The sequence below is a fragment of the Haliaeetus albicilla genome, chromosome 28, assembly GCF_947461875.1.
Source record: "Haliaeetus albicilla chromosome 28, bHalAlb1.1, whole genome shotgun sequence".
In the NCBI taxonomy this organism is placed as follows: domain Eukaryota; kingdom Metazoa; phylum Chordata; class Aves; order Accipitriformes; family Accipitridae; genus Haliaeetus; species Haliaeetus albicilla.
Window position 1 is genome coordinate 14,011,849 of NC_091510.1, and position 19,357 is coordinate 14,031,205.

The window sequence follows — 19,357 nt, forward strand, 5'->3', positions numbered from 1 at the left end:
TAGAATACATATGTGTATTAGATATTATTTTTCTTTGTCTTGTATGTGTGCTTCTAAAAAATGCATGCATGTGCAAGCGGGAAGACCTTTAGCGTTTGCTACATGCCATTTTTGTTTAGGTATAAGGTCTTGGTATATTTTAAACTGTGCCTTTCTGAATGTGACTTTGTAAAATGCTAGGAAGGTTAAAAGCTGTATGGAGTGGAAACTTATTTTCTACCAATTTGAATTGTGGGAAGGAATCTCTTTGAAGAAAGGCTAATAATGGAAAATATGTCCAAGCTTCTCTCTAAATGTTTATTTCCTCCTCTGATGCAGATAAATGTATATATGTGTGGTTATATATAAATTATATAATTATAATTTTGCTATCAATTATATTAATAGTTATTAGCTATAATCCTTAAATTATGTAATGGTATAATATACAGCATTATGTATATTATATAATAATGTGTATCCGTATACACTATATAATAAATACAGCTTTTGGGCAGTCCAACAAATTAGTATGTCAACATCTTAATGTTTAGCAGAAAAGTATTACTATTCACTATTCATTTCTGTAGCATAACTCTTTTCTGTTTTCCTTTGGCATGAAATGGAGCAAGTGTGTTCTTACTGCAGCTTTGGGCCTTTATATTTAATTCTGCAAAAGACTGACCAGTTACCCAAAATAGCTGCCAGTGGAATCTGAGATGCTAAGGACAGCAGCTGACATGACATGTTAGCATAAAATAGATGACAAGAAGCCTTCTTTTCCCCTTGTCTCCAAATCTTTTTGTCTCCAGAGTTTTTCTCTGCCTCTTGGGGAAGTACGTGTCAACCTTAAGACAGAGAATTATTAAAAAATGACAAATCTTGCCTTAGGCTTATGCCGTCTTGATGATGTGGATTTCATGAGACATGCCAAGTTTATATTAATGTTTGTTAATGTGATCTTATACATACAACTGCCTATTCTGTTTTACAGTATATACCAATGATACTGATAAAATATGTTTGTATGGATTAAATTCTGCACTTCATTTTAATGTATTTCTGTCTCATGAGAAACAACTCACTCAAAAATATGGTATTTTTCTTTTGGCAGGTACAGAAGACAAAGAACAAACATCAGTGCGAAAGCTTAGCAGTTCAGATGTTACATCTGAAAAGGTGAGAAAGTATTCCTCCGTAGATGAGGCATAATTGCATTATGATACTCTGATGGCTTTTCCAAATTGCAGTCCTGAAATATTTCAGTAATAGAAACAGTCCAGTCTTAAGGAATGACACTTAAGAGTACAGTAGGATTTTTAAGCTTTCTCGTGGTAAAAATTTTGGCACAGACTTCAAAATACTTTTTCAAAATAGTTTTAGTTATTAAATGATGTTTCTTGACTTTGTCTTACCCTTTCTTCTCTTTTTTTCTCAAGAAGCTGCTTGATGATGAGGAGGAGATGTCTGAATTGCAACTTAGGCTTCTTGCACTTCAGTCTGCTAGTAAAAAATGGCAGCAAAAAGAGCAACAGGTGATGAAGGAAAGCAAGGAAAAATTAACAAAAACGAAAAGTGTAACACAGAAAGTCAAAGCCAGTACAAAAGCACATTCAACAAAAAAACCTAGTGCTACAGGTAATAAGTTTAACGTTACTGAAATGGCTATCAATGGCATGACCTCTGAAATGAAAAAAAAATAGTATGTTTTGTGAAACATTGGGCAATGAGCCTTTAATCCTTCTAAAACCCCATACATCTACTCAAAGCTCTAGGATTAGGGGGAACCATTTAGGTAAGGTGCAGTTAATCATGTATCTTTTTATTTAAAGCCAAGCAGGCTTTGAGGAAACAACAGACGAAGACGTCAAAAAAGATGCAGCAGCAAAAGGAACAAGACAGGCGTCAGAAAGAGGAGGACCAGAGGAAACAAGAAGAGGAAGAGGAGAGAAGAAAGAGAGAAGAAGAAATCAGAAAAATTAGGGACCTCTCAAATCAAGAAGAGCAGTACAATCGATTTATGAAGCTAGTTGGAGGAAAGAGGAGATCAAGAAGCAGGGTAACAAATTTGTTATATGGTGTTCAAGTGTTATATTTGAGATTCATGAGTGATTTCTGTCTTGTCCCTCCTGGTTCTATGTCCCTTCTGCCTCCCCTTAAAAAAAAAAAAGAAAAGGGAAAGAAAAGCTCAACATACTTCAGTGCTTCCAGTGTTTCAATCCCATGCTAGACAGGGATTCCCTTTGGGTTTGGTAAGATCAGTTTTGTACGAATTGTACATTTGCAAGTCAGTGGTAAAGCATTTTCGTCCTAAAGATATTTTGAATGTTGTGATCAAAGAGCAGTCTGTAATTTGACGCAAACCAGTCAATCAAACTTTCTTGGCTTTCTTCTCTTAGATTGCAGTTTTGTCTCCATCTTCAAACTTTTTGTGTCAATACAACTTCAGTGGCCTGCTTCTTTCAAAATACCAGCTGAGGGTTGGTTTCTTTTTAGTATTCTTTAATTTGTCAAGGTACAGAAAATGCTCAGACACAAAAGAGAATTACTTCAGCCTCGTTACAGGATGGCAGTTGTGTCAAATTTATGAAGGAATAGAGTTACTGCAGTAGTCATCATGCTACACTTGTAGACTGTCTTCATTCTCTCACCTTGAGATTAGCAAAAGGCACTTGAATCACTAATGTTCTGTCTCTAAAACATTGATACACTACAGAAAAAATGACTTCATGAATTTTTTCATCATGGAAGCAGTACAGCTGCTGCAGCTAGATGCTTCAAGTGCTTGGAGCTACTGATGCTGTAAGGAGAAATGAAACTGCAACTAAGGGAATTGGGGCTCCCTATCTGAGGTCATGTTATAGAAGAGTGCCATTTATAATAATAATGAGTGGAAAGTTGAGGCTAAAAGTGTTTAACTCTAAACAGTAGAAATTCTAAAAGCTACCAAAATGTCTATTGCATGCCTTTGAAAGATACAAATTGAGGAGTCTAAGAAGTCATATTTACCTGTTCTCCATATTTTCAGTGTTCACTGAACATTGTTTAAAGAATGCCTAAAACTATATGGATGCCAATCAATCTGATTTATTAGTTGACAGTCTCTGGGGATGTTTCAGTGTGGTATGTGGCTTCTTTGGGACAATAAAAGGATTCTGCATCTGAGACATCAGTCTTGGAACAATCAGAACATGTTTCACCTAAACACACCTTTGTCATGATGAAGATTATCCTAGTGCAATTTTGTGGTGTTTGTAACAAGGGTAGTTCAAGTGCTCTTGGTAATTGCCATGGCAGATTAACAGAAATAATAAAGCATTTAATTCTCTTCAGGTGTTTCAGCAATATATAACCATGGCAATTTACTAGATACATAATGACCTAATAGGTGTTTAAAAATTGCTTCTGTGTATCATGACAACCCCCCACCCCCAAAGAGATCCGGTTTTAAAACTGCCTGTTAATTTGTGAAGTCACTACCTGCAATGGATTTGATTAAAAGGTAATCTTCAGTTTGCTCTTTTTGTATAAGCTAAGTAAATTGCATTTATAAAGCAATTAGAAGTCAAAATTATGAGGGCCTGTTTCTAAAATTTACTTTTAATTGGTTTGCTCTAAACGAATAACATAAGACCGACTAAATAAAATACACTTTTTTGTGTGTTTAGTCTTCAGATACGGACTTGAGATGGTCTTTGGATAAGCAGTCTACAGATAGTGCAGGAGGCATATATCAGTATGATAATTATGATGAAGTTGCTATGGATACAGATAGTGAAACTAACTCTCCAGGTAAGACTTATTTACAGTTTTCTTATATGGCGATTGGTAAAAATAGTTAAGAAGTAAGAAATGAGCTATCCTTTTAGAAGGAAAGTCTGTCTTTTGAGATGTGGCAGTCATAGAACTAACATTTTAAGGTGAGCTAATTTTGTCTTGTTTTAATGCTGACTCTTCTCTGTCTCTGCTGTAGTGGTATTTTGAAGGTCTTCAAGGTTATACTGTTCTCATTGCAGTACTGTAGAGTTTGTTCTTTTACATTCTGAAGCAGCTGTGTAGAAAGTAAGGGCCCCAGGGTGTTGACTGGATAGACAGCAACTTTGCAAAAAAGGGCCTGGGAGTCCCAATGAACATTAGGTGAAATGTGAGTCAGCAGTGTGGCTTTGGGTGATAAAGGCGAACTGCAGCCTGGGTTGTAGCGCTGTGACTATAATGAGTGGGTTGTTGGAGGGGGCTGTTAAACACTGACGAGACTGCATCAGTTTTCTGGTTTCATGGTAGGAGAAAGATAGTGATGTACTAGAAGGAGTCTAGCAAAGGACCTTTTTGACTAAGGGAGACTGTTTCAGGCGTGTTTTTCATGAAGTTTGTTGGTGACTGGAGCACTTGATTTAGAGAAAGAGACTGGGAGAGCTGAGTTTGTGCTGAGAAGGCTAAAGAAGGCTTTTGCTGCTGTCTTCAACTACGTAGTGGGCATAGATAAGACAGAGCCAAACTCTTTTGCAGAGTGTGCAACAGGATAAGAGGCAACACTTAAATTGTAACAAAATAAATTCTGGTTAGATACAAGAGAAAACTTCCACACAGGATGGTTAAACACTAGAACAGATTAACTGGAAACCTTGTGGAATCTCCATCCTGAGGTATATTTGGAACTTGACTTGACAAGGCCTTTAGCAACCTGGCTTTGGGGCAGCCCTGCTTTGAGCACCTGTGCTGGAGCATATGCCTTCCAGAGGTCTCTTCTAGCCTAAGTCATTTATTGACTCTGAGTTTGAGGTGCATTTAAGGTATTTATCTTGTTCCATCTCAACGTGTGCAGTGTTGAGAAAGCTTCATTAGACATACTATTTTATTGGCCATTTTTATTATCTTGCTTTTCATCTTCCATCCTTTTTTTATCATTTCTTGTCAGCCTTCCTTATAAATCAGTTTGCTAAAATACTGCATGTGGTGTTTTGGACATGTAAGCTACATGAATCTTCTCTTGATGAAGCATCTCAAGCTCTAGTTTTATGTTTTATAATTCAGTATCAGCTGTGCATTTGGTCTGCTTCTGTCCTAGTTTGTATTGTATTTTTGGTAGCCAGTAATCAGGACACTCCGAGATACATAGTTTAAGAAGGTTGATTCTTGCAAATTAAATCAAATATGAGGGCTGAACCATTTGGAATCATTACCTTAGTAGTACTATTTGGCTGTACTTGCATTTTGTATGTAAAATAGAAAAAGGACAGGTAACTACTCTTTTTGTGTACATATATGTAAGAGGTAAATGCACTGTGTGTCTGGTGTTACCTTTCAAATTGGGGCATAGTAAAAACATTTGTTGTCTCCTTCTGCTGCATTAAATCAGTTGAAGTATAAGCATGAGATGGTGTTTAGTAATTACCTGCCAGATTTCTTATACTCGCTGATTTTTTTAATTACAGCTGCTTCTCCAGTGCAGCCTCCTTTCTTTGAGTGTCCGATAGGATATTTCCCACCTCCAGTACCACCAATTTCCTTGCCACTGCCACCTCCAATTCCAGTAAGTAATCTTGAAAGGAGTGCATTTTTTAAAAAGTTGATAATTCTCATTTTGTATCTTATTTCTAATGCTAAAGTTAGGATTAAATTTAGATTCTGGTTTTGATACAATTCTTTGTGGTGATTCCCTTGAACTACCTGATAGACTTGTGGTTGCTTTCTTAAAACTCTTTATTTCAGCTATTTTTTTGCTGATCCAATTCCTGTTTAATTGAAGTTCTCTCTATTTTGTCTTCATTGTTAGAACTATGCTGTTCCCTAACAGAAAGCAAAAATTACCTGAAGCACATAAGGAAAAATAATGATTTGGAATTGTTAGTGCAAGGCAACTTTGCCTCTTATCTCTAGGCCATGTATGTAGATATGCTTATTCTCTGACTTACTACCTCGAGGGGTGTCCTGGTTTCAGCTGGGATAGACTTTCTAGTAGCTGGTACAGGATTCATGAAATAATTTAGATCTCAACCTCTGCTAAATAATTTAGGTCTCAACCTCTGTTAAATAATCATTAGTAGTGATTTTCACATTTCAAACCCTTGTTTTCCCTCAGCCTGTACCGTCTTTGAGCCAACTTTATGTAGAGGGTATTTCTTGTGTTTCGCTTGAGCCGCCTCCACCTCTTCCACCTCTTCCCCCTGAAGAGCCTGAACAGCCACCAAAACCTCCATTTGCCGATGAGGAAGAGGAAGAGGAGATGCTGTTAAGAGAAGAATTACTCAAATCTCTAGCCAACAAACGAGCTTTCAGATCTGAGGTATTCCATTGGTTTTTGAATGTAAACCTCTAGATGGCAATCTTGACCAAAACTTAAATGTGACCTGCTAAGTGAGGATTACAGGCTTTTTAATGCTGCCTTTCTGATGACTTTAAAAAAAAAATAAAAAAAAAATTCTCTGAATTTCCATCACCCACTGCCCCCCAAAAGAAAGCGAAACAAAAGCCAGTCTGGAACACCCTTTGAATTGTAAATTGCAGCTTTTCTTTTATTTCTGAAGGAATTACGAGACTTCAAGGTACTGAAAATTGAGTATATTCAGGTGAATGGGCATTTTATTTTCTGCAAAAAAATGTTTATTATTTATCAGCTGTCAGAAAACGAGACACTTAACTTTGTTTCAACCTTCCAGCAAAAAGAGTTAGGAGACGTTAACTGTTTTGGTTTTTTGTTGTTTTGTTTTTTTGGAGTGAGAAGCAAAGTTTGTGGTTTTGAAAATTTGGATTGTTTTTGACCTCATTAAAAGGTTGCGAATCTTTTGCGATTGGCCTGTGAATGACTGGCATATTCTTGTGTGCCTTTTTGATATTATTGCAGAATTGTGAGATTTGTCTAATACATTTGGATAGTTTGCCTAAATCACAATTCCATGTTCCAAAACATGTATGGAACAATCTCATTTATGGTTATGTCTTTTAAAATAGCTGTGTGTAGTGTGTATTCTTATGACCGTATTTTTGTTTTATTTTGTTAGGAAACTTCAAGTAACAGTGGTCCACCTTCCCCTCCTGTTCCAGATAATTTGCACTCTGTGCCAAGAAGCAATCTGTCCGCTGTCAGTATTAATACTGTGTCTCAGCCACGGGTACAAAATACAAAGTTTGTCAGAGTACCAAGGCCTCCACGAGCAGTGATCACAGTAAGGAAATATTGGTGCTTTCTATTTATAAGACTATGAGTTGAAGTTGTCCTCAGTTCAAGTGAACAGCGGACTTAAGGTTTTTTAGTGATACAGCACAGAACGGTGGAGCTTCAATTAAACATTTGAATTACTAGTAACTTTGATAATCCAGATGCTTCTCTAGAAAGAATTTGACACTGAAGTAAGAATTTACATCTTAAGAGAGCACCAAAACATGCCAGCACTCATCTGAACTAAGAGACTGTAAATATAGTTCAATTAATTTCTTTGCTAGATTAGCACAGACTAAAGGGTGCTGTTCAGTGGTAGCTGAGCCAATCTGATTGCTGTTTGTTGTCAAAATAGAGGTGGTCTTGCTCTTTCTCCTGCTCCTGGCTGAATGGCATCTCGCTTCTTTTAAACTGGGGTCTGGAGCATCAGTCCTGTTGCTTAACTTATTTAACATGCTAAACTGGTTAGAAAACTAACATTGGGGGGAAAAAAGTACTTTTCCTTCTAGGGGGAGTTGAATTTTTTTCAGTGAACAGTGTGTGGGCATCAGAGCTAGCGCAAAAGTGGTGGCAGATGGCATGTCTGTGGGGTGGAAGACAGAGTAGAGAGTATTCTCTTTAGGCAGCAGACTTTGTTACGTTAGCTGAAGCCATATTCTGTAACTTGACCTTCATTTGAATGGTCACGGGAGGTATGTGAAGCCAGCATTTGATTTGTGATGTCTGCAGTCTCCTTGGATTGCTGGAAATGTGTTATAAAAACATATTTGCCTGTGTTATGCCAGACTGGAAGCCCATATAATCTACTGTTCTATTTATGGCAGTGAACCATACAAGGTGGATAGTTTGTGATTATTTTAACAACACATCTTCGAGAGCTTGGTTTGTTGTACCTCTTTCCCGTGCAGATTCTCTAATGAATAGTGTGATTGAGTCCATACCTTTGCCTTTCTGTCAGTGGAGGGTGTCTCTAATAAACTAATTTTTTTTCTTTACTAAATTTGGAAGAATATATAGTATCTTTGAGACTATTACATCAATATCAAATCTAGCTATAGCTGGCCAACAGCTTTCTTGCTTATAAATACAGGCTGTATGATCACTTGGTCACCATGGCCATAATGGGGGGGGGGGAAGCTTAAAATGGTAGAGACCCAAATATTCCTTTTTTGGTCATTTTAAGGCCTACTTCCCTTTCTGTAGCAAAATTGTGCTCATAAGCTTAAAGTGGATTTATTTTGTTCTTTCTGTACCCATATTCACAATCTACTTTAAATTCTAGATATAACCAGAGTAATTGTTCAATTTGGGCATACTTACATCCTTTCTATAATAATTTCACATTTACTTAAATTTTTGAGTGTTCTTATGTTTAAATACTAGATGTCTTCTGAAAAAAACCCTTAAATTAACACATATTCTATTGTCCTGAGACTTCATTAACTGCTGTTCCATAAATGAGGGAGAACATGTTACTAGGGAGCTGTTTGTTTTTATAACATGATAAATGTCTCTTTATCAGCTGTGCTGTTGAAAGGCATTATGTAAATGTTAAAAAACCTGCAGCTGAAGTTCAGTGCCTGTTGCTAATGATGGTTAGCTTAGTTAAAGCTGACAGAATAATACCTTGTATTCAAATCAGCTAGCTTGGCTAATGTCTTTTTTACAAAAATGATTATAGAAACAAAGCATTTTGCATTTGTTAATAATCTTTTTAAATAGGTTGGGATGTAGAATATTTATATAAAATATAGCTGTGTGTTTTAAAGAACTTGCTGCCAAATAATGTTCACAGGAGACTAGTCACAAGGTATTTCTGTCCTCTGTGAAAACAAATCAATATGAAAACAATATCAATTACTCCTGTTAGTTTAAGCTTTTGAAAACAATTTGTATTGAATGCTTATGATTTGTTTAAACTTTTTAGTATTTGGTATTTCTCAGTAGAGCCTAAAAAAATAATTAACTCATGAGAGTTTAATTTTGACCTTAAAAACTGATAGTTTTTCTGTGAGCATTGCTGTATATATCCAGAAATTAAGAAAGGTATAGAAAATACAAATTCTTCAGGCTTTTGAAATCTAATTTCATAGCTTTGGGGGCTTGGTAGCTTTTGAATGTTCTGAGTATGCTGTACCATATTTCAGAAGAGGTTTTAAATTTACAGACCTTGGGATTTCTTCTGTTGGGTTGAGGACCTCTGCATAGTGAAATAGCCTACAGATATTGGTTTGCTTTTTCAATGACATCTTGTAATCCTTTTTCAAAGTAGTCATGGACACTCAGGGATCTGTTCACCACAGACTGAAAATATGTCTTAGAATGTTATGGAGAGATCCTGCATTACAGCTGCAGTTGAAGCTAATTTACTGAAGGCAGTGTGATGGTAGTTGCCTGGTGTTACTTTACTGATTGTTAAATGTTTTGCTGAACCACAACTGAAAATAACACTTGGGAAAAAACACCTGGAGAAAAGCTGACTTTGACCCTCCCCACTATCAGCTTTTCCCCTAGAAGAAAAATGGGAAGGCAGTTAGAGAAAGTTTACTCTGCACAACTGTGCCAAAAGCAGCTTGGCACCAAGAGCCAGTGACAGGTAAGGGGTGTATTGGGCATCTGAAGGTGAGGAGATGGGTGGGGTGTTGCCTGACTAATTCAGGTTTCCATAGAGCTACAGCCAGAGAATATTTGTGAGGAGAGGACCAATGCCTTGTTCCATTTTCTTGCACCAATATAAATGGGATTTTCACCTACCTGTGCTATGGCAGTGTAAAAATGATGCAGCTGCAGTACATACAGAAGTAGTAGATATGATCTTTATTTTAAGAACTGTCCAGAAAGAGAATATAAAAAAGAAATGATTGTAGAAATTGGGTATTTTTCATTTTAAAAAGTGGGTTTTTTGTGGGGTGTGTGCTTTAAAAGGCACTTAGAGCTTTGAAGAGGTCCTGTCCTGAGGTAAAGGTTAAATGTATAACTGTAGTTGTTGAGACTTGGAAAGAGGGGAAGAGCAGTCCTGGAAATGTGAACCGAGTTGCTTCTTTTCAAGCTGTAACTCCAGAGCATTTGAGGTTAATCTAAATTGTCTGCTTGTTTCTGCATCTTTCTTTGTGCTGGAATTGGCAGTCATCTGATCTTCAGTGAGCTGTTTCAGTTAGTGATGGTGGCAAAAAGTGATTAATTTTGTTCCGTTTGTTCTTTATTTGCTGTTGGTGTTCTGCCAATTTAACTGCCTGAGCAGCTCACTGTAAAGTCAGCTAAGTGTAACTGTGGGACAAGAGGCATCACAACTGTGTGGCAGAAAGATGAGGGAGTTCTGGTATGTCTGGCACAGCATTTCTAATGCAGGCTTGATTGATTGTTACCTCTCAGTTACTTAAAATTGCTTGCAAATGGAGGAAGATAATTTTCATTACAATTCAAATAATTTATGAAGGGGAGGAGTCAAAGGTTTGAGATCTGTGTGCTATGAGCATGGAAATGTAAATGTGCTGCAGATACTTGGGAATAGGTTGAAAAAGTTGGAGTACCTTTCATGTTACAGTATCAAGAATGGGTACAGTGTCTTGTAGTGGAGATGCACGAATGCTTAGGGTTTTTTTCTTACAATGTGGAATTCATGTGCCATGATAAGAAAAGAAGTTAACCTCCCTCTTCTTTTCTAGTAAATATCTACTCAGCTGTATCTGTCTCTAACTTTTTATTCTTGTATAAAACTTCTTTCATTCTCCAACAGCTTCCAAAACACAAGTCTGTTGTGGTTACGTTAAATGACTCGGATGATAGTGAGTCTGATGGAGAGCCATCTAACTCAACTAGCAGTGTATTTGGAGGACTAGAATCTATGATAAAAGAAGCAAGGAGAAATGTTGAGGTAAACGCTATCAGCATGTAATAGGTTTATTTTGTAATGATTTTGCTTTGTATATGGAATTTAAACTTTAGAATTTGGTCAAGAAATATTGGATTACATCAGAAATGGGCGAGAGTGGGTACATTACTCCTGTCTGGACCATTACATTGTAATTTGAATTGGACAAGCTAATTAAAATGATTTTTTTGGTTAAGGTGGCATCCTGAAGATAGAATTTGTAATGTGTTTTGGTTTCATTTTTTCAAATAAAATTCAATACATCTTTAATTACTAGCAAAAATAACATTGGCTTAAAAGATCTTATTAGCCTTGAACAGCTTTAAGTTTGTGCTGAAATGCCTCTTAAAAATAGTAGTCAATAGCTGTATTTAGTTAAATGCTGTATTTTAAACTAGTGTGACTAGTATTGACTTGAACCTCATTGTAACAGGCCTCAAAAATCAAAGCCCCTCCAAAATCAGAAAAAGAAAATGATCCAATGAGAACTCCAGAGGCTCTACCAGAAGATAAGAAGATAGAATACAGGCTCTTAAAAGAAGAGATTGCCAGGTACAACTGAGCTTAATTGTTAATGTAAAATGTATATTCTTTGTAGTCCTTTACTAGTCTATTTTTGTAACTGGAAGGAAAAATATGAGTTTGAAAACCTTGCCATTAACTTCAGGTTTCCCCCCCACTCAATTTTTAGTAAGGCAACATAGGAGTCTAAAAGTCCTTGGATTTGAGCTGGCTTGCAGTAGTTGATTGCAGTTGTGGAAAGTTCTTTTTCTTTTAACTTAAAATCTTGTCCTGCTACTCTTTTGAAGATTTTAAAACTATTGGGAGTACCCATTGAAATGAATGTTGAAGCTACTGAACATCTTTGCTTTTAACATCTCTGTTTTAGTCGTGAGAAGCAACGCTTAATTAGGTCTGATCCACTGAGGAACAATTCATCGCCTGCAAATTCTGATGGTGAAGTTGATGGAATTGGTAGAATAGCAGTAGTGACAAAACAAGTCACAGAAGCAGAAGCAAAGCTTAAGAAAAACAGGTACATATTTTGCTGCTGTAAGTCCTACCTTGTTTACTTGGCAGGATGAAACTAGTAAATAATCTTTTTGAATGTGTAGCATTTAAAGTACAGCAAATTATTGGTTTTCTGTTGTCTTGAACTATTCAATCTTGAATTCTATTGCTGTATAAAAGGAATCGTGTTGTAGTGCCAGTGTGGTGTTTTGTAACTTTGAAGTATGATTGTCATGCTAGCTGTTCTCAGCTGTGTTTATGTTGAGTGACTAGAATATCAGCTGTGCCACCTAATAGCTCTGAAATACAAAAAAATGAGTGTGCTTTTCACTACTTAGTACACTCTGAGGGTAGCATGTTGCAATGGGACATGCCTGATACATGTAAATGAATGAGTGCTTCTGCAAAATAAGTATGCTGTTTGAAGCTCTTCCTGTATGCCTTTTCTCTCTTAGCATGCCTCTTCCACGTTTCTTGCCCTTCTTCCGTGTTATTGTGGAAAATTTAAGTGCTTTGCATCCTTCTTTTCTGCTTCCGTTGCCACTTGATTATTTCTTTGTGGTCTTGTGAACAAACTGGTTTGTGGCCGGACATTAACTGAAGCACGTTCTTCCCTCCTCCCTTTATTCATACCTGTCTATCTAAGTCTTCACCTTGCTTCCTTTAATGCATAGCTTTTTATATTTAATTGCTCTGCTGTTGTGCCCTAATACTATGGCTTGTAGCCTGCTAATGGGCTTATGCACCCTAAGGAAGAATTGGGTTATTAAGCAAGAACATGTGTGTTTTGAATGTCTTAATGTTAAAAACAGTATTAAAGATATGCCACTTGCTTACTTTCCCCATCCTCATAACTAGAGTGTTTTCATCTGGTTTATACTGACATGCTGAACTGTGGTTACTGAAATTTGCTGTATGTACTACCAGTATTTATTGTCTCATGGATGTTAAGGCTATCTGGAGAACCTTAGAATGTTGTTTGTTGATAAGTGAAAAGGAGCTGGGTTCTTAAATAACTAGGGTTTCAGAGGAGCAGCAATAGCTCTGAGAAATGTTTGGAAAAAATTGTGTTACATGGCTTTTCTACTTTTAGACTTCTATTGATGAAGGATGAATCTGTCTTGAAACATTTGTTGCAACAAGAGGCCAAGAAGAGAGAGAATGTTCGAATTGCTGAAAATAAAATTAACAAACTGGCTGAACAGCTACAAGCAACAGAGAAGATCTTGAATGCTAATAAGATGTTTCTCAAGAAGCTTCAGGAACAAGTAACTTTAATTTTGAAATCTTTCTGTTTCCTAGAGCTGGAAGTCTTGAAATGGGTAGCCTGATATTTGGAGGCAGTAGGCTTTCTTTGAATTAATTATTAATTCCCATGTCTTTTCTGATTATATTTTATTATGTGGTCATATCTGAAAATTTGCCTCTTACTGTAGTATTTTTTCTTTTTTTTCAGATTCATAAAGTTCAACAACGAGTTACAGTAAAAAAAGCTCTGGCATTAAAATATGGGGAAGAACTTGCTCGAGCAAAAGCAGTAGCAAGTAAGGAAATTGGGAAACGAAAACTGGAGCAAGATCATCTTGTAAGTCTGTTGCATGCTTTTAAACCATGCTGTACTTGAAAAGCAGCAGCAGTTTTGATTAGGAAACTTTAGTTCAAATGGGATTTCAGGAAAATAGGAAACCATTTCAAAAGCACTGTAGGAATCTTCCTATTGGTTTCCAGTATTTTAGAGAATTCAACAGAAAAAGCATTAAGCATTTAAAAAAGAAAACTGTTCAAAGCCTACATTTCTGTGCCAGGGAAATGTCACTAATAGATAAATAATAAGAGGAGCTATATGGCTGTGAAGGAAGGAAATACTTTACTGTCTGTAGACGTCACTGATCTTCTTAAAACTATCCAGCGAAGACACTGAAAAAGGGATCTGATCTTGTTTTGAAAAACAAAATATAGAAAAACAAGGCTAAAATATTTTTGTAAATTCTTCTTTTTCTGCACCCCCCACCCGACCCCCGTATACTTGTTTTATAGCTCACCTTTTAAATGTGGCCAGAACTTCTGTTGAAGCCCCGTACATGATGTAGGATAATTTTTATCAAAAAAACCTGCAAACCTGCCAGTTGAATTGTGGCAAACTTTTTTTGTGGTTTTTCTGCTGTTTGTTGAAAATTTTCTGGCAAGAGTTTAAAATGTTTTCATAAACTCTGAATTAAATATCTTGCCTGTGTTTCATTTTACCTCCTGTCAATAGATCAGTAAATGTGAAAATGAAATAAAGGGAGTTTTTTTTTCTTTTCAGCCAAGCAAAATGTTGAAATTGGAGAACTCCCCTGCATCAAGTCCAAAAAAGCATTCAGCAGAATTGATTGCACTAGAGAAAAAACGACTACAGCAACTAGAATATGAATATGCTCTAAAGATTCAGAAATTGAAAGAGGCCCGTGCGCTTCAAACCAAGGAACAATCAAATATTGCACCTCATGCAGAAGAGGAATCTGAATTTGCATTACCCCAGCCATCACTTCATGATCTTACACAGGATAAATTGTCTTTGGACAGTGAAGAAAACTACTTCGATGATGAAGTTCTGTCTAATTCAAACCGAGAACGAAGGAGATCTTTCAGAGAATCTAATTCTTTCACTAAACCAAATCTTAAGCACATGGACACTCCAAAACAAGAAACTGTAAACAAACTTTCTAAAAAGGCATCAGAGGAGCCTGAGCTGTTCCTTGGGTTGAATATTGATGAACTGAAAAAACTTTATGCTAAAGCTGACAGCTTGAAAGAGCTGCTAGTGAAAAGTACTGCCTTTATAGTACCGAAGGAAGATCTGTTGTGTGGTCAGGTAAATGCTTTAAAACTAAGTATGATTGTCTTTACTAGGTGGTATTGCAATTGCTGTATATCTGTTTATCTGTTTCCTAGGAAATTTCAGTTGATGTGGATTTTGTTACATCGCAAAATAAACAAACTGACGTGAAACCGTTTCCATTTGGACCGTATCATAGTCCTCTTCTAGTATTTAAATCCTACAGGTATGAAGACTCTAGTAGCTCTCTGACTTCTGTGTATGTGTGTTTTTATTCAGGTATTCTTCACTGCTCTTCCTTGATACCTATGCGTGCACAGAAAGACAAGTTGCAGTGAGAAACTTGACTATCGTGAAATACTTTTGTCTAGTTTAGGGAACTTAAGGATTTTAGTTACTTCTTCTGGTACGCAGGAGTCCCTTGCTTTTGTGCAGTACCCTGCTTTTGCATTGTATTGCATACTATTCCCTGCAACTGGGTGGTTGTTCAGTATAACTGGATTAAAAAATAATAGTTAAACATTTGAAAACAGGATTTTTATATCCAATATGAAGTGATCTAAAATCCAGGAAAAAGATAACAAGTGTATTTCAATTATACAGTTTTTAAACTTGGCTAGGTTTTACATTGTTTGAGTCGGGATTGAACCAATCACCTATTTTTTGCATTCCTGCTCAGTGGAAGGAGGCATGACCACAGCGATTGATTCATCTTGACTTAAAGTAGACACCTGCAAGTGAAATCAATCTGACACATCTGTCTTTTGACTAAAGAGAGCTTTGTTCCTACATATTAAATTTTAGAAAATGAAAGTCTGGAATTTAAACTGGAACAGTTGAATCCTACCATGTGCTTCAGGTTTTTTATTTCTGTACTCTTAAGTAGCAAAAGGTGGAGGATGCTATCTTTACAGGAGTATTAATTTTAACTTATAGGTTATGGCTTCAGTTCCTTAAGGAGCTAGAAATCCCAAAACTGGCATAGTCAAATGTTAGCTAAAGACTTAAAACAAGCATTAGTGTGTTCAGCTCAGACTTGGTTTTTGTTTGTTTACACTTTATAAAATCTGATGTGGATTTTTTCACTGTTTTTTCAGGTTAATCTTTTATGGTTCTCTTTACACTTCTATTTGACACTGATCTTATGCTGACTACAGCATGAGTGCATTTTTTCTAGAACTAAACTGAAATTCAGTTTCAGTAGTTTGCTTTCCCTACTGGGTCATTACTATGCTTCCTGTTTTTATATGAACTAAGTTCTGCACCTAAGGGAGAAGAGAATTCTGGAACAGAATCAGTTTAGATTGAGAAGTACTGTTTTGTTCCCTCCCTCTCACTGTTTTCACCTTCCTCTTAACTCATGTGTTAGCGATGCTTCTGGTTAGTAGCAGGGTTTTGGAAATAATGAGATTTAATACAGAAAAAGTGATTATTTTTTAAAATGTTTTGTTTAGTAAAACTGATGTCTTACCTTGTACACTTTGTCACAATAATTCACTGCTTCATTTTAGGTTCAGTCCGTATTTTCGAACCAAGGAAAAACTGTACCTCAGTTCAGTAACATATAGCAATATGATTGAGCCAAAACAGTGTTTTTGCCGTTTTGATTTAACAGGCACATGCAATGATGATGACTGTCAGTGGTGAGTTCTTTTTAATTTTGTTTATTTGAACTGAACTTCTCTTCTAGATGTCTGACTCAAAGACCAAAATAGGCATGTTTTTCATTTCTTTAAAAGGTCTGGATTTATGATCCTATGCGCAAGTTCTAGATAAGAAAGTTTTTTTTAATACCCTATTGCAGATACTTGGTTGGCAGGAAAAAAACCCTTTCGTCTAAGCCATGAAGAAAGGAGGTTCTTTAGATGTAAATTTAGAAAAGCAGTATGGACTGTTAGAGAATATTTCACCTTTTGGTTGCCTTGTAATTCAGATGGGACTCCTCTTGCTTTATAGCTTCAGCGTAACTTCAGACCACCATGGAACCTCAGGTAGTGGTTGATACTGTTAAGCACACTAGAGTTATATTGTGCTGCTAACCAAAATAAAGCATGCACCAAATACTATGTGATTATGTAAAAAAAAACCCTATTGAAGTAGTGGAATTCCAATTTTCTGGGAAAATACTGGCTATGTTTTTTTCTTTGAAGCCTGGTGTTATATTAAAAATAGTTTGTTAAACAAGTTGCGCAGTAGATTTTTAAAAGTTCGTACAAGAGCAAATGGATATGAATTGGTCAGGAATAAACTCAATTTGGAAACTTCTAACTACTGGAAAAATACAATAGGAGTGGACTTCAGCTCTCTTTTTTTGCCCTTTTTGGTGGCAGATAGCTTTTTGGATCAGCTTTTAGCTGTTACTGTCAAACCATAGTTTGAATCTTTTAAACACAAAGTGATACCTAATTCTTAAAAAATTCTTCAAACCTTGTTTGAACTGGAAAGTTCTAAATACTGTGGTTTTGTGTTAGTGCAAAGCAAGTAAGTAGAGGTTTATTTTAAAGAGTAAGGCTATAGTGAAGTAATGAAGACTAGGATTAAGTTACTGATGCAGGTTTAAGTTTAGAGAAGACCCAGACATATTTAACAGAAATTTCAAAGTAGGCTGCAGTGTTTTCTGTGGGTATGATTTTCTTTATGCCTCACCCTCCTGTCTAAAACCAACTTTCTAGTTATAAGGCTTATTAAATTCTTGCTGTGATAAATATATTAATTGCTTATTTGTTTGTTTTAGGCAGCACATGAAGGATTGCACTCTTAGCCGTAAGCAGCTGTTTCAGGATATTCTGTCTTACAATTTAGAACTGATTGGCTGTTCAGAAAAAAGCACTGATGAGGAAATCAGCACTGCCACAGGTTCTTAAGAGTCTTTTGCTCACTTTTCTATACAAAGATTCATTTCTGAAGGGAGTGGCTTTTGTTAAAAGCTCTGGGTGCGAGGACTTTGATGTAAAACAATATATAAGATACAGCTATATGAAAAGATAGGTTTCTGCAGTTGTTCAGTTCAGTCCTTTGTAGTGGGTAGTTACCTTGGTGTCTTTACAGAAAGAAAAAAATCATTGATCTGTGGGACATTTCACTTGGAAAAATAAAGTATCACTGGGATTCAGGGAATCGGGGAGCAATGGGCATGGAATCTTTCCCTCTCCCCTTCCTCACTTCTTTTTGTAACTGCTGGACTGGTCTGTTTCAGTAGAGCTGGAATTTTATAACAACGCTGTTGCCATATAGGCAAGTTGCTGAACAGAACTTTTTCAGTTTTTAATTTCTTTGGTTTAGTATGTTAAGTTACCATACCTCTTGAAGCAGTCATATTTCATGAATTCAGCATAGGTTGTGCTAAATTGCTGTTAAGGTACGTATCCATTTTCATTTATGTGTTTACTTAAGATACAAATATTCTTGTTTCAGAAAAATATGTTGAAAAGCTTTTTGGTATAAACAGAGACCGTATGTCAGTGGATCAGATGGCTGTTCTTCTGGCCAGCAATGTCAATGAGAGTAAAAGTCACAGTAAGTAACTTGGTAGATTAAATACAATATAAACTTTTAAAAATTTATATATAAAATTATAAGTACCTTGATGATTTTGTAGAAGAATAATTTTTTTGTTGTTGCTTAGTTTATCTCAGCGTTATAAATTCTGCTTGTGGTAAAATAAAGGCAGCAGAGTTTGTTTTAAGGCAATAACATAATAGTTTTGGAGTCCAATTTGGAAAAGTAACTTACGCACTTGAGCACAACAGATTTTAAAGAAGTAGTGTTGAAACTTATACACTTGTGTTGCACTCACAGAACGTTGCTATCTAAAATCTTTATTAGCAAAGATGTTTTAAGCTTGAATACAGAAAAGTAAAAGAATTTCTACTACTTTGCTTGTTTACAGCACCTCCATTTACAACATGGAAAGATAAAAGGAAATGGAGACCAAAGTACTGGAGGAAACCTCTGTTAGATAGTAGCAGCAGTGAAGAGGAACAGTTTGTTGGACCTATTAAATATGGTAATCTGGATGTGTGGCATCCATTGAAAAAGAGTACTGGGGGAAAATACCTGCCAACCTCTTCCCAACACCTAATTTTTGAAGTGGTTCTTAAGAAAACCAGTGCTTTTAATAGCTCTTGACTTCGTATTTCCTGCATGCAAACTTTATTTTGCATAAATTTCTGGGTAAAGTTTGAACTGAATTTGTTGTATTTAAGGGAAAAAAAAAAAGTATAATGTGTGACTGGAAGTTAAGGTAGAATTTCTACTTACCTGTTCTTAAAAAGAATATAAGGAACTATTTCCCTAGAATGTTTCCGCTTTGCCCATAGACCATTAGGATTTTTTTAATTTTTATTTTTCCCTCCCAGAACTGTAAGTAGTAAAACTTACAGTTTTACTTAAACTTGTACAGAGATAGTACTTGGTGTTGAGGTCAAGAGTTAAAAAAAGCTGCTGTTAAACAGCATTTGAGACTTGGAAGCTTGCTAGAGCATCAGTACCCTGACAGTGTTTCACATGTGACTCATTCAAG

At 36.1% G+C, this 19,357-nt stretch overlaps 1 protein-coding gene across 2 annotated transcripts in view; it reads left to right on the top strand.

The window, feature by feature from the left end:
• ZFC3H1 (zinc finger C3H1-type containing) overlaps positions 1-19,357 on the top strand; it is a 43,456-nt gene that overhangs the window by 6,864 nt on the left and 17,235 nt on the right. Inside the window, exons 3-20 of one of the 2 annotated variants that reach the window (XM_069773513.1) lie at positions 1,094-1,158; positions 1,419-1,617; positions 1,812-2,038; positions 3,648-3,771; positions 5,412-5,509; positions 6,059-6,262; positions 6,978-7,142; positions 10,872-11,009; positions 11,440-11,558; positions 11,896-12,042; positions 13,111-13,285; positions 13,474-13,602; positions 14,323-14,871; positions 14,952-15,061; positions 16,347-16,478; positions 17,570-17,691; positions 18,250-18,351; positions 18,725-18,841. In XM_069773513.1, the coding sequence (XP_069629614.1) occupies positions 1,094-1,158; positions 1,419-1,617; positions 1,812-2,038; positions 3,648-3,771; positions 5,412-5,509; positions 6,059-6,262; positions 6,978-7,142; positions 10,872-11,009; positions 11,440-11,558; positions 11,896-12,042; positions 13,111-13,285; positions 13,474-13,602; positions 14,323-14,871; positions 14,952-15,061; positions 16,347-16,478; positions 17,570-17,691; positions 18,250-18,351; positions 18,725-18,841 (2,922 nt within the window). The remainder of the gene's footprint in view (positions 1-1,093; positions 1,159-1,418; positions 1,618-1,811; positions 2,039-3,647; positions 3,772-5,411; positions 5,510-6,058; positions 6,263-6,977; positions 7,143-10,871; positions 11,010-11,439; positions 11,559-11,895; positions 12,043-13,110; positions 13,286-13,473; positions 13,603-14,322; positions 14,872-14,951; positions 15,062-16,346; positions 16,479-17,569; positions 17,692-18,249; positions 18,352-18,724; positions 18,842-19,357) is intronic. The other variant, XM_069773514.1, reaches the window with a different exon arrangement.